Source organism: Stegodyphus dumicola, chromosome 3 (genome assembly GCF_044657685.1).
Source record: "Stegodyphus dumicola isolate Sdum_Otavi_A_Nest chromosome 3, ASM4465768v1".
NCBI classification, from domain to species: domain Eukaryota; kingdom Metazoa; phylum Arthropoda; class Arachnida; order Araneae; family Eresidae; genus Stegodyphus; species Stegodyphus dumicola.
Window position 1 is genome coordinate 109,737,627 of NC_140770.1, and position 15,099 is coordinate 109,752,725.

General features: G+C 34.0%; 1 protein-coding gene across 3 annotated transcripts in view; it reads left to right on the top strand.

The window, feature by feature from the left end:
* Positions 1–15,099, top strand: part of LOC118202692 (uncharacterized) — a 376,501-nt gene that overhangs the window by 241,215 nt on the left and 120,187 nt on the right. For all 3 annotated transcript variants that reach the window (XM_085813163.1, XM_085813164.1, XM_085813165.1), the window contains 3 exons: positions 7,573–7,842; positions 9,011–9,269; positions 12,895–13,052. In XM_085813163.1, the coding sequence (XP_085669289.1) occupies positions 7,573–7,842; positions 9,011–9,269; positions 12,895–13,052 (687 nt within the window). The remainder of the gene's footprint in view (positions 1–7,572; positions 7,843–9,010; positions 9,270–12,894; positions 13,053–15,099) is intronic.

Below are 15,099 nucleotides of genomic sequence, written 5' to 3' on the forward strand. Positions count from 1 at the left end.
CGAGCAAACGCGGCACCCAACGTGCAGCCAGCTTGCGCATATCTAAATCTTGGTTCAATATGTGGCAAACTCGTTCTTTGGACATGCTAATACCCTCTGCTATCTCTTTAACACTGATTCGATCGTCGTCAGGTTGGTCGATGGTGGATTTTAGCGATGTTTTCTCCAGTGGTTGCAGTTTTGGCCGTCCTGAACGTTCATCGTCATCCAAGCTGGTACGCCCACGTTTAAATTAAGCTGCCCAAAATTTCACGGTAGTAAATGATAAGGCAGAGTCCCCGTAGATTGTGTCCAACTCATCTTTAATCTGCGTAGGTGTATTACTTCTTAAAACAGGTATCTAAGGATAACGTGATACTCAGGTTTTTTTCGTTTTTGCAAAAATGGTCACATCACTTCACTAAAATAATTGTCGAACAAAAAAATCGCGTTCAAAGTAGCTGAAATTTTGATCGGTAATTATCAAGTGATCCTCAAACAAGTCCCCTCGTAGTTCGGTTGATTTGCATTGCCATCTACATATTGAGGTTGGAAAATTTCAGACAGCCCTCGTAAGAGCGAGTGATATTGTGATTCTCTGCTCGACGCTTCATAATGCGGAGGAGTTCACTGGCTTCCGATCACCGAGGCTTCCGCCTGATAACAGTTGACGAATTTCTTGAGTCTTTGGTTTAGAACAACTTTCGACAATTTTTTATTTCAGATATCCTTATATAGGTTGACTTAATCGGGCTGAATGATGACATCACGAACAACAATGGCGATATTAGGTGGTAAATGAGCCACGAAGGCTTAAAATTTGTTAATGCGAACGTCGATTCTAACATGTGAAACCAAAAAGATGGATCAACTTGAAGAAAAGTTTCAATCACCACAGCAGAAGTTTCGGAATCAGCCAATGTTCAAAAGGAACCCGCGCCTACGGGAAGAATCAAAACCAGAAGTGTCCGTTACTGTAAAATACTTCAAGTCCTAAAGTCGCCATTAAAGGTGACATTATTTGATCTAACTCCTGTATTCGAATGAAGTAGCATGGAACAGCATTTAATATAAAAGTGTATTTTATTTCACACACAGAGACGAGATTCGTACCGAGAGCATTGTATAGCAGTCTTTCTCCTCCCAACGGCACCCGCCAAAAAAGACTCGAGAGAGAAGTTGTGACATAAAACATGACACGTTGCAATGTTCCAACCTATAATTTACAGCTAAATGTGTGGAGCCTTGAGAGCTGGTAAACGAATAATCGCTTTAGTTCAGGAGACCGAGACTCAAGAAGGGTTGATCATCCTTTATTGCTCAAAGTAAAGTTAACAGACGGTCCTCTCTCAGGACGTACATAAAATCCTCTACTTTCTCTTAAACTCAAGAATACTAAGAAATAAAACTTAACTAAACTTAACTAAAAAGATATAATCGAAGCTATCAAAATTCCACAGGAGTTGTTCCCTTAACGCTAACTAAACGGTGAAGCTATCAAGGGCCTGAAATACGGCCGAGCGTAGAAATAGCTTAGAGAGAGTGTAGCCTAAAAGGCGAATGCGCGCTGGTCAGAATCTCTCGCTCTCTAACGAAGTCAGTAGAACTTCAACTTACTTGATTAAATACTTGCTCTTTCTTCATTTGCATTTAACCGCGATTCTGAAAACACGTTCTGGCAGGAAATTGTAAGGTGAAATTAAGAAAGACAGAAAAGTGGCTTTAACTAAAAATTAACTGTTAAAAACTTAGGATAAACCTTACAACGTGATGTGCTCTTCTTGATGACTGGCTGATTCGGCTCTCGCTACAATCAAATTAATCAAGCTTAAGGTGCAAGTACTGTGAAGAATTTTCTAACTCAGTTTGTTTAACAAGTTTTATTTTGCGACAAGCGATGGCAAATTTAATCCGCTGTTAGATTAATCAGTTGATATATTTGTAATTAAGGTATCAGGAATTATTATCTTGTATCACTATCAGAAGCAAAAGAAAAGGTACTATATATATTATTTCGAAAAATGTAATGCAAAAATTATCGATGATGCCTTGAAATCACAAAAGTATTGCTCGCTATAACTGGGTCTTGCTCGTTAAAAGTGATTTAAGCTCTCATATACTTATGTCTGATAAGTATGTCTGATATCCAACCAAGTATGTCTGTCCAACCAAGTATGTCTGATATCCTCGTTAAATCCGAGTTCTTGTTAAATCAGGACTAGCTATAAGCGAGTTGTACTGCATATCTATGCAGGGTGTCGCGTAAGTGCTGCGACAAACTTCTGGGGAAGGTTGGGAACATCATAAAGATTAAGAATTACATAGGAACCCATGCCAGGAAATGTCAGGGGTAAGTGGCAGCAGAGGTAGAAAATGGGAAAGGAAACAAGAGAGTGATAAATTTGGAACATTTACTGGATATGAATATAAATGGTGTACGACAGCTTGAATATTACAAGAGATGCTCCAAGTTTGCACCGTCAGACGCCAAACATTCCTGACACCAACGGACAATTGATTGCCGGAGATGTTCAAATACACCGGGAGTTTCTTTGATTGTAGCAGCTGCGCAAGCGAGTCTTGCCATGAGATTCATTTCAGACACAACAGGATCGTGATATACGACACTTTTGGTGGCTCCACACAAAAAGGAGTCAAGTTTCGATAAATCCGGTGAGCATGGGTGCCAGGAAAACGGTCCACTACGCCCAATCCATCGATGGGAGAATGATCTGTTCAAATGGCTACGAACATCCAGTCCAAAATGAGCAAAAGCCCACACACCAACTTTGGAGCGTTGTTGTGCCGCGTGGTGCTGCCCACCGTAGGGTTTTCTTGAGCCCAGACGTGCTGATTGTGGTTATTGAATACCCTATTGAATATGGTATCATCCGTGTGCAGAAACCACTGTGCAAAACGCACACGTTGAGGATGGTCATGCGGGAGCAGTAACTGAACCCTTTGGACACGAAAGGTTTGGAAGGACTCGGTGTTCAAGACACGCTGGGCACTGATACGAGACATTCTTAATTGAGAGGCAATGGCACCGTATGCTAGTCCTTGGATTACTCTCCACACACTTTCTTCCCTTAGATTACTCTCCTTGGATTGCCCTTGGATTAATCTCCACCGTATCCAACACACTTTCTTCCCTAACGACCAAGCGAGTCGATCGTGGCCTGCCCTCACTTGTCCTGCCATTTCTTAATGACGCATATTGGCACAAATTTTGATACAGACGTGAAACAAACTGGGGTGTGATTGATGTCTCTCGCGAAAACGTTGCCAATAAATGCGTGCAGCGGCTTGTCCATTACCCTCAGCTAAGTTCGCTAAGTGCACCAAGTGCATGTCTGCAAGCTCTATGTTCGTATAGCGTTCCCTGCTATTCGTATGTTGCCTACCGCTCGAATAATGCAATCCTCACTTTCCACTAGCACTCCCCTGTACAACCCCTCCCCTGGCGGCGTACAGGGACGTTTCTGGGCATGGGTTCATGTGCAATTCTTAATCCTTATGATGTGCCCTACCTCCCCCAGAAGTTTGTTTACGTGACACCGTGTATATGGATATTTAATTTTGGCCAAAAACGTTTTAAGATGTAAAATTGTTAAATATTGCAAAACATTTCGTCATTTTATAAATTATTATAAGAGAGTAAGTTTTCAAAGAATGTATAAACTTATAAATAGTTAAAAATAAAACTGCATTTTTATGAACTGCCTTATTCTTACGTAAAAGTTCTTTTTATTCTCAAAAGAAAAGTTCTTATACATATTTTTAAAATCAAATAAACAGAAGATTACAGGGAAAAGTCTCATAATAAATTTTATTAATTAATTTAAGTAGTGAATGATGTAGTACTCAATTTTTTTTGGATCAGTTCATCCCGGCACAGAATCTATTAATTTACTACATAAGTTTATTACATCTTTTCATTTTGCTACGTTTGAATTATTCTATATTTTACTTCCGTGATATTTTTGGGTAATGACTTCTAATTCTTTCGTCTGTAATACTCTAGAGGTTTTCGAAAGTACTCGTGTCTGGAACATTACCAGGCCACCGAATAACCCCGCCCAGGTTTCTTTTCTTTTTCCTAACTTTGGAATTGAAATATAAACAATTAATTTGCACTACATTATACTTAAAAGAATAGAATCGAAAGTGTAATAAACCCTTTTTATTTTTTACCTGATATATGGCAGTCTGCCAGATTTTATTGAAATAACTACGACTTTCCTACGAAATACTATTTTCCAGGGATCACGAAATACATCATAGGATCCACATAAGATCACTATTCAGAAGTAAGAAGAAGTGTTTCGATTAGTTTCCAAAAACGCATGGAATAGCAAAACATCCCTGATAATAATGAAGTGGCAGTTCATCATTTCGTGAATGATGATTTCTTGCGTTCATTATATAAAGAGCTGGTGATAGCAACATAATTGAGGCGCAGTGACTAGCACATCGTGCAGTAGTACCACAGGTCCCGGGTTCGGCAAGGTCGACTCAGCCTTTCATCCCTTGATTTCCATCACTTGGGTCCATAAAATGAGTACCAAGTTCGCTTGGTACTCGGCGTCCTGTGACAAGCTGACCACTTGTTCGGGGCGCATATTTCACAAGTGCACATCAGCGTAACCACTGAGGGAGTGGTTTCGAAACTGTACCAATGAGCTTCTATTGATTAGTGAAGCATGAATTTCTGCATTGGCTATCTTTGCATTGGCTAGAAGATCTTTTTCATATGGACTGAAATAAAAAGTACTGACTTCTATTTACATATATAACTGGTGTAAATATTTTACTCATATGCATAGTTTTATGTAAAGATAGCATTTGGGCTCAGATGTGCATCACATATTTCTTTCGTCTTATTTATCACTTATTAAGTAATATTTCGCATGAATATTTTTCCGGAGTATCCAACATGTGTTTGTATTTATTTCAACCAGGTATTGCTTATATTTGATCTAACTTCGCAATGAAAATTTTCAGAAGAAATAGACGATGTACAGAAATTTGTACAGAAAATTGTATGGCAAAATATTTTCAACCATCTTGCCTAAATGTTAAAGCGTGCGAAAGGTCATGTGACACGACAGAAATATTACTGGATTCTCATTGGTCCATCTTAGAAACCACTCCCTCGGTGACTACACACATGTGCACTTGTGAAATATGCGTTCGGGGCATATGCTTACGCAGCCATGGTCAATAAAGCAGATTTCGGGCACTGCACGCCTTGGCTCATTAGGGCTGTTATGGTATTGAGTTTAGATAGCAATATAATTAATCATTTTTACCTTACTTAATGCAAGCTTTTGTAATGATTTTCAGCTTTAATACAGCGGTCGATTGCCACGTGTACGGGGCCAAACAGGAACTGATATTAGAAGACGCGTACGGCATATGCGCGGGGAAAGGTGTCTTATGTTAAAGACAAAAGCCATGTACGCTCGTTTCTGTGCTGAATGTTTGCGTACCTGTTACACTTGACATTTATTGTCCGTTGCAATTGACATAAAGCATTTTTTTTTTCTTGGTTTCAGAGATATGACCTCTTCAGTTTTTTTATTTATTTTTTTAATATTTTTCTGTTCCCCCTTTTTTCAAACTTTTATTATTTTATGCAATTTTAAAATTTTAATCTTTCTTATTCGAAGTTATAAAAAAACGCGTATATTTTTGTAATAATGTGCATGTGGAATAATATGTGTGTTGATTTCCTGAATCTTTTCAAATATGAAATTCGTTAAACTCGCACAAAACATAAAATAAATACAAAATGCAAAATTTAATATTCGGGGTTCTAAATACACATGATGAGGAGTAAGGCTACGTGCGTTCAAAATCTGGTGCGATGAACTCACTCACAGATTTTTCAGATATCAATAGTAATTGCGTTAAGTTCTAAGATTTAAACAACAGTTTTTTGCGGCAGCGGTTATTTTATTCTCTTCTGCAAAGGGACCTTGAATGCAAAGGGTTGTGCCAAATTAACCTTGAAACCTATAAAAATTAATCTTTTGTACTTTCTTGTAGTAACACTCTTCCTGCAATCATGCAAGATGCAATAAATCTGTATTGTTTATTTCATTCGGGACTTCTGTTCTTCCTTTCGAAAGAAAATAAAAAGAAAGACAGAGAACACTTATTTTTAGTCCTATAGTTACTATTACATTTCAGAATCCTCAAAATCAATAATTCACTGTATCATAATAATAATAATGTTGCGTGCGTACGGGTTCGTAATAAATTGAATGAACAAATCCGATGAAAGGAGAATAAAATTTATTCTTATGACAACGAATAAAACCAAAATATTGAAATTTCTTTTGAGATATTAGTACAATATCGCAATATCTCACAGTAGTTATATTTTAAACTACTAAAACGTTTTACAGAACACAATTCAAATTAGAAGAAAGCTAGTCCGATCTCACTACAAATTCGCTACAATAAACAACAACAGTTTTCTAAACAACTCAATAGAGATGTTTTGCTCCCGCTTTTATAAGCTTTTTTAATCAGCACGAGAATATTCTGGTATTTTCTCAATTTTTCCGGAAAGCAAAAGCGTATAATTACGAGATATCTATTTATTAAATGCACGTGCTTCTGTATTTTTAATTTTTTCGGCGTAGCTTTCTCTTCAAATAAGTCTCCCGCTGCATTACACGGTAATATATAACAGTTTTAATTAATTCTAATTAAAATAGCTAGATAAATACAAAATCCGTAACAATACGCTGTTTGAACTTATATTACTTTTCCTTATGTAATACTTTAATACTCAGTTTTTTATGCCTGCTAACTTACTCATTTTGCGCAGCAAATTTCGTGTGAATGTTCATTTGAGAATATTCGAGCTAGCTAACATTGTATGAGAAATACAAAATTTATTTAGCGATATCATATTAAGCAAAATGATGCTGTCCTTTTCTGCGTTATATCATCAATGAATAGAGACAAAACATATATTACTGTTTCACCGTTTAATAACGCATTTTCAAGTTTATTTTCAGCGGATATCAAAAATAATATCTTGCAACACTTTTGGGAACTGTAAATTTGTTTTTATTAGTAAGTAATTAATAAAAACTCATGCTAATGTTTTAAATTCAACACTTAGTCCCTTTACTCTGTAAATTACTTTTTCTAATTCGCAAGTCTTTCCGAAACTACTCGTATTTCTTTCTTTATGAGATAAATCTTCCAATATTACTATTTTTAATGTCTTTCCCTGAAATCAGTTACATGTTTGCTCATCACAAGAATTTATTTTCTATCTTTTTGTAAGAAATACCCAGCGCTGGAAATTTTATGACTATCATAATGAAATTTATATACTTTTTGCCAAAGTAATTTATCATTAAATAATTAGCAATTACATATTATTTGAGAGCAATTTTATCATTATATAATTAAAAGATATATCAGTTTTAGGATCTTTTTTTCGTTATCTAATTACGGGTTTTTAAATCTATTATCCTTTTATATTCTAACGTTTAATAAGTTCAATATAATTATACTGATTTATTATGAGTACTCTACAGCTATAGTTCTTTTTTTTTTCTTTAACAGAAAGGAAGATCTGCTGAATATTATTATACTTCTTCCATCAAACCAACCAAACCGCAAATTTCACCTTCGTCTTCAACTCCAGAAGATAGTTCAAGAAATGAAAAAATATCTTCGTCACCAGAAGAAAATAAGAAAGATGAGGAAGGTAATGAAGCTGAACGACAACCAAAGGATCCGAAAAACTCTAAAAGTTCCGATAAGGAGGAGGAAGGTGATACAAAGACAGGAGAAGCTAAAACAGCAGAAAATGAAGAAAAAAAGGAAGCCGAGGTTTGTGTGTATATTAACTTCCTAAAATAAAATGTAGAAGAGAAGTAAAATAATTATTAGCTTTTTTATAGTTCTAATTCCATTCGACTTAAAAATTATTATGGGGGCGATACAAACAATTTTATAAGTTAGGATGTGAATTTGCATTCAGTTATCTAAAATAAACTGAAGAATTACGTGTGAACTCGATGTTATCTCTGCGATTTCCAGATGGGTAATTTTGATAGAAGCCTATAATTCAACTAATATTTTATTACGTAACAGTCAATAACATTATTTTCTTCGAACCGTTAAAAGAATTATTCAGTTTTCTTTTAGTTTCATTTTCATAAATTAGTCTGGTAATATCAAATCATAATGTATTTTCATTATAGCTAACATGCCTTCACGCGGAACTTAAATTCTAATTTATGTTAACTTTGGAATTAACGAAAATCAAATAATTTTCCCAGAATTATACTAAAAATGCTTTAGAATTCAATTTCTTTTAACTGCGAAAATGGTTTTTAACATATGTGCTTATTTAATAAAAGTATCCTTATATGACACCACTTGTTTGCTAATTACGATTAGAAAATCATTATACATACTGAGCTTGAGTTTCCTGATGCATTTAAATGTTTTCCTTGCTTAGAAGAGAGAAAGTTATAGCAGAAAAGAGTGTTCATTTAACTGAGTGGGAGTGGACTTTTTTTTATCTATTATTGATGGCTTAAAAATGCATGAAGTAAAGGCGTGGAAAAATGTCATGCGGCTGATTAACAATGATAGATTTATTACATGGACGTCCTAATTTACTTGGATTTTTTAGGACTTTTCATTATAAAATGCAGATTTTGTTTACTATTATTTTACACTTTACATTATTTTCCTTCAAATTTGTAAAGTGTAAAATTTGTTTTCTCGCTTCCTCATAAAATTAATCAGGAAATTCTTAAGAGACAGAGAGTTTGGAAGCATGATGCGAAATGCGTTTCTCCACTTTAATTAAAATACCGAAAAGTATGTTTATATATTTACAGATTTCGACGGTAATTTTAATTATCTTTCTGCAGATATGATGATTCAGAAGCATTCTCTGCGTTAAAGCGACTCCGTTAGTTTTAGTTTAGTGCTATGTCGCTGGAAAACAATGCATTATTTTTGTAAAAATATTATTTTTCTAAAGGGTTCTGCAACAGCGACAGCTGAAACAGCAAAGACGCCAGTACCAGAGCGTAAATCAACAGATCCAGAGCAGGAAGATAAGCAAGGACATGATGACAAAGAAAATAATTCAGAAAAAGAGGAAGGAAAAGGAACTGAAACCGAAGAAGAAAAGCCAGAAGAAACGAAAGAAACAAAAAAAGAGGAACCAAAAGAAGAAAAACAGGAGAATAAGGAAAATGCTCCCTCCAGAGAACCTGAAGCATCTGTTAGCAGTTCAGGTGAGGAAAAGTTAACATTCTTCTCTTCTTTACTTCATACGTTACTTTCACACTAGATAAGAAAAATTGTACTGTCTCTCATTCAAAACTGACATGGTAATGATTTAAAAATGATTCGGTTTCATTGTTATAACATCTAGTTTACGATGCGATAAATTTTGCAATCACTATAAATGATTTCTTATGATAAATATTATTTAATGGTTTTTATGTGTGCATGAAACTGCAGCTACAGTTTGTTAAATAATTCTTTCATTATTGCTGCGGGGAAAATAACGATATTGAATAGGGAAACAAATGCGATTTAAAACTTTACATTCTTCTGTTTATTATTTACAACGCTTCTCGTATTAAATCTATTATTGCATTTCTTCCTTCATCTTAAATCTTCGGTTACTAGAAAAAAGCGTTTTAAGCTAACGCAGTAAGTGTTTGTCTGATTAGTAACTGATTAAACATCCAATGTTATATAAAGACGAGATTTAAGTAAATACAGGTAACAGAAAGAAAATTTCCTATAAAATGCATTTTAACATAAGCCGTTAAAATTCTTATTCTTCACCGGCATATAATACTGTTTTATTTATAAATGCGCTTTTTAAGGAAAATTATTTCAATTTTTTACATAAGGATTTTGTAACATTATATGCGACCATTAATCAAACTCAACAAAACGTAACTCTGTTTACGTTTTATAGGGATCATTATTTACACTGCATGTAAAGACAAATGCAGGAAGTATAAAGCAATCGGGAATGTTTGCAAAAGCAATTTCAGTCTTATACCTGTTCCAGCAAAATTTCTATGGCATTGAAAAACAACATTTTTATAGAGTTCTCTGAATTTATAAATTATAAATGCAATTTAATTAGTTAATAGATAAAATTAAATGGAACTTCCCAGGTTTTATGCTTGGCTGAAGGTCCTATAAACTATAGCCGTTTAGAAAACTGACCATTTAGGTGTAAATAAGGCATTAATGAAAAGAAATGCCAAATACTGAACAAGAGCAGTTTCTTATGAAACTTATTACAGACGTTCGAAGAAAGCAGTTAATTGAAGAATTTAGAACAAATATTTAACATAGAAAATGCGTATATTTCCAAAACGAGAGTTGTAAATATGTTATAGAATGAAACCATCGTATTTTGATAATTTCGCAAAGATAAATAACAATCAATGTTAAGAAGCAACAGATCATCTGTGCAATGTAGAATATATTAGTTTACTAAATATTTTAATACTAATTCAGAAGTCAAACAACAAAAATCAGCATTATATCTACAAAATTTTCACAGGACTAGTTTCGATGGTTTTACCGAACCACCATCCTCAGCTGCAAAACCGCAAATGCAAATGGTCCATTTGAAAATGCAAATGGTCCATTCCCTGTGAAAATTTTGTAGATATAATGCTGATTTTTGTTGTTTGACTTCTGAATTAGTATTTATTCGGCGTGTTATTGTGTCTTAAATATTTAATGATAGCCTTCAATCATTTGCCCTAATCTGTTTAATAAACAGGCATAATATTTAATATAACCTATTTTAAACAACTTAGGACATTTCAATGCCATGTTACTCAGAAGTGATGGTAGTTATTTCGTTCAATGTGTTATTCAATCGCAGTCTTCGATGTTTTTGTTTATAAAATAAATTATTTAATTTGATGATATTAGAGCTGGCCTAAGACATTGGAAATAAAAAGAAAATTCAATCAAAATCGAATTTTATAACTCATCTAACATTGGATCTTTACTCAACGAGCTCAGCTCGCATTCCAGTTACAGAGCGCCGTGGGAACAAACGAATGCAACTTGCCTTACAAATTTACGAATGATAGGTAATCGCGCGTACTAAGGAAAAAAGAATTACTTAATCTTCGCAATCGCCCAATGAATGAGGAATTTTACGTCTTGATTTTGACTTGTAATCGGAAGGTGCGGAATTCGAATTCTAATAAGGGCATCATTGATTCCTCATGTTTCCTTCTTTGAAAAGTTTAATAGATTCTGCAAAAGTATATGTATGTAATATAAATTCTGTAGATATCTTAAAGATTGGAGAAACAGCTTCGTGGATGTAGAAGATGGTATAACGGAGAAGAAAAACTAGGAGGTGGACATTGATTCAAAATAGTTTTATTTTCGTAAGAGAGTTAGCTTTGATATGCATAAATAGATTCATACATAATTTTTTAAGAATGCACTATGCGCCCCACAATTTGTACAGCTTAAATCTTTTAAGCAAAGGGCGAAGCGGAATAAGAAGCGATGTGTGTCTTAGCAAACAGCGAGCGAAGCAAGAAAAACATATTGTGCAATAGTAACAGCGGTATTTATAGACTTGGTTCCTTTGTTTAGATGTTGAATTGCGACTGTATTAAAAAAAGTATCCGTAATGCTATTCTTACAAAACGCCGACATAATGGCGTAATGCGGATTCATTTTCAGATGAAGCTCTTATGATTATGAGTAGTTTTAAGACAGAAAGGGAATGTAACCAAACTAAAATGAGGAATTAATACTACTATTGCTAAATTATAGTAGTTTTCTCTCATATTTATATCTCATATGCATATTTCGATTTCCTTGAATACTTTAAACCGCTATCAGACTTGCTAGTTATTCAAAAACCGCTCTTTTATGGGATCGGATCTGAAACGTTCACTTACTGAAATGAATGGGTTCCTTTTTATGACTCACCGTTCACTAACAATAACCTTTATGAAAAAGATCTGGAATGAGAGCTGAAACAAGAGCAGTTTGCGAGGATGGAGCAGGGGGATGGGACTGGTTAGCGAGGTTGGAGCGAAGAACGTAAAGAATCGAACAAGCCATCAAAACGGAAGAATCGGCTCAATCAAGGCTTTAGATTTCAAGAAAAATATTTTCCTTCTATAAAATTCATAGTTAATATTCAAATAATTTAGAAACCGTACAAGTTGAAAGCTGTAAATTCTCATCAGAACTACTTTCATAACTTTTAACTGTAAACTGTGATAGACATTAAGATCCAACAAATTTCATATTTTAGTGTTATTTACAAACAAACTTGGTGACAATTTCCTGTTGCTTTTTTCCCAATTTTTGAAGGAGTCAATTACTATTTTACAAAGGAGTTTGGGTGTTCATTTCAAAATGGGTTTGAACATAATAGGCAGTAAATCATGGGTCTGGCAAATGTGAGTTAAAATATTAAATTAAACAAACTTATTATAAATTATTAAAATTTTGATCTAATTGAATCTAAAAGTCGCACATATCTCTTTATATATCTGAAATTGTTATCACTTAAACTATTGAAACTTATCTACACTTCTTGCTTTCTGTTCATTTCGTGTAGATTGTTTGAAATTACACAGTATTAATTTCAGTGCTTGTGATAATGTTGTGTATTTTGAAAACATTGCGATTATATCTTTAGGGAGCTTACGCCCTCTTTTTATTTTTTAATTTTTTTTTATTTTTATTTTACTTTAAATTTAATGTTTCATCCATTTTAATGTGCTCTGTTAATCCACTGGTACATTTAAGGTTGAGCTTTTGAAAGTTAAAATTGTGTAGGAATTCCATAAATAATCATGATTCATACATAATCAAGATTCAAAATTTCCCAATTTTCAGGTGACCGTCTCAATGAGTTGATAGATGTCTGGATCCGGGATAGAGACTTGCTCAGATTAGAACATGTTGTTATCGCCGGACAAGGAGAAAGACTCATTGGGCGTTCTTCTGATGATCGACAAGTACAAGAATTTTTAGACTTGGTGCCCACGTATATGGTAACATAACATTTCATATTAGCTAATAACTAAGAAAGTAAATTTATAGCGGAAAAAGCACCAAAATTTGCAAGATGCTACAGAAGGAAATACGGAAATTTCTTTGAAATTTCCCAGCTTCAGATTTATACTAATAATTTCGTGAAAATCTTCAGAACCAAATCTTAACTCTAACATTGTTAAAGTAGAAATTTTACCAAATATGAAAGCAGTGCCAAAAATACTAGCTGTTAGATAAATAAACATTATATTATACTTTTTCAAAGCGAAACTTATATTTCGTAGAAAACAACTAAAGCTACCAAACCTCAAAATCATTTCCATGCATTTGATTGCATCATTCGCAATCAAACCGTTTGCATGCGCTTGATTTTGATAAACATCGCCTTAGAACTAATATGCAATAATTTCTGTACAGTGTTATCAGAAAATGCGCAATTGTTTCTTATAGCGTAACGCAAAATGTCCTCGAAAAATTGCATACAAAATGCAAAGAGCGAAAGTTTCAGGTTTTTGAATTTTAGCCGACTATTTAAAGCCACTCAAATTGAAAATCAATGCCATCGTCAAAGAACAAGACTTCCGTTTAAGAAAATAGTTTATTTTGACTGTTATAATGTACGCCCACAACTTTTCTACATTAAATAACACGTAATTAAATTTGGAACACCTACCTTAGGTTCAACCAAGTTAGCTCCTTTACAATGAAATTAGGATGCTATGCAGAATTTGTGGAGTGAACTGCCACCACTAAAATTTCAAAACTTGCAAAACAAACGTCAAAGGAATACACTCATTTTAAATTTATTGTATCTCGCCATTTGTGAGGGTTAAACTAAAGTTATACGACACAAAATTACGAGACACCTGAATCCTGCTTAAACATATGCATTCTTCAAACTGTTTAAATTCAAATAATTTAATATATCCGAACAGAGGCTACAAGCTTCGTCTAAGATCGCGATAAGGTTTCAAACTTACAACTGACCACTCTATCCTTCCGCTATGATATTTAGTTTGAGACCAGCGTTGGAATCGCCCTGATAGCACAAAACTTTTCACGGCAAGATGGCCAAAACTGTCACAAATTATGGCAATAATAACTTTACAGTAAAACTGCTTGGCACTTAAATCTATATAAATCTGAAACGAGTGTGCCTCGTGCCGAAACGAGACAGAGAAAACCTGTGGTTTAAGTTTTACTAACCCAAATATATTTGGCTTAGTAAAACTTAGGCAACTTTGCGTAACTTTGCGTCACTTTGAAAAACGACATTTTTTCTCATTCCAGAAATCTAGCAAAAACTGAGGTATAAATTTAAGATTTTAAGTTCTAAGTTAGATTTTTGTATCGTACATGGTAGCATGTTCTTACGTAAGTTTTAATTAAATTCGCAGTTGTAAGCTACCAGCACTTCAGGTGCAAAATGTTCAGTGGGATACGGAAAGAAACTTTTATTTAAAATGATAAGAAATCTTAACTATGTAAGTGTCAAGAAGCGCCATTTCCATATGTAAATATGTATCCATAAGATTCAGGATTGAATGAGGCTGCCCTCGGGTTTTATAAGTAGCCTGTCAATAGCATTAATGTTACAAATTTGAACTATTTATTCTTGTAATCAATCTTCATAGCAACACTTTTTATTGAAAACTTATGCACATGAAAAGACTTAGTTGCATTTCTTGTCCGTTTTCTTCATGGCAGGAGAGATATGAACTGTTTGGCTATTTGGCATTTTTCAACCGGATTTCTGATGAGGTCTGAAGCCTTTCAGAATGTTAAAAAGAGAACTTTGAAGCTGTCACTTGTGGTTTTCAATCGGCATCACGTAACGAATGACAAAAATAACATGAATTCATCTAAATAATCCAATGAAATTCGTAGAAGCCAAATTTCTTTTTTCGATCCCAAATTTAAGCGTTTTCTGTAGCTGTTGTATTTCTAGAAAGGCAGTAAGAAAAGATAATTATAATAGTTTTCAAATGTGTTTATCATTTAAAATAATAATTTTTGGCATATACTTTTGACTATTAATTAAACTAA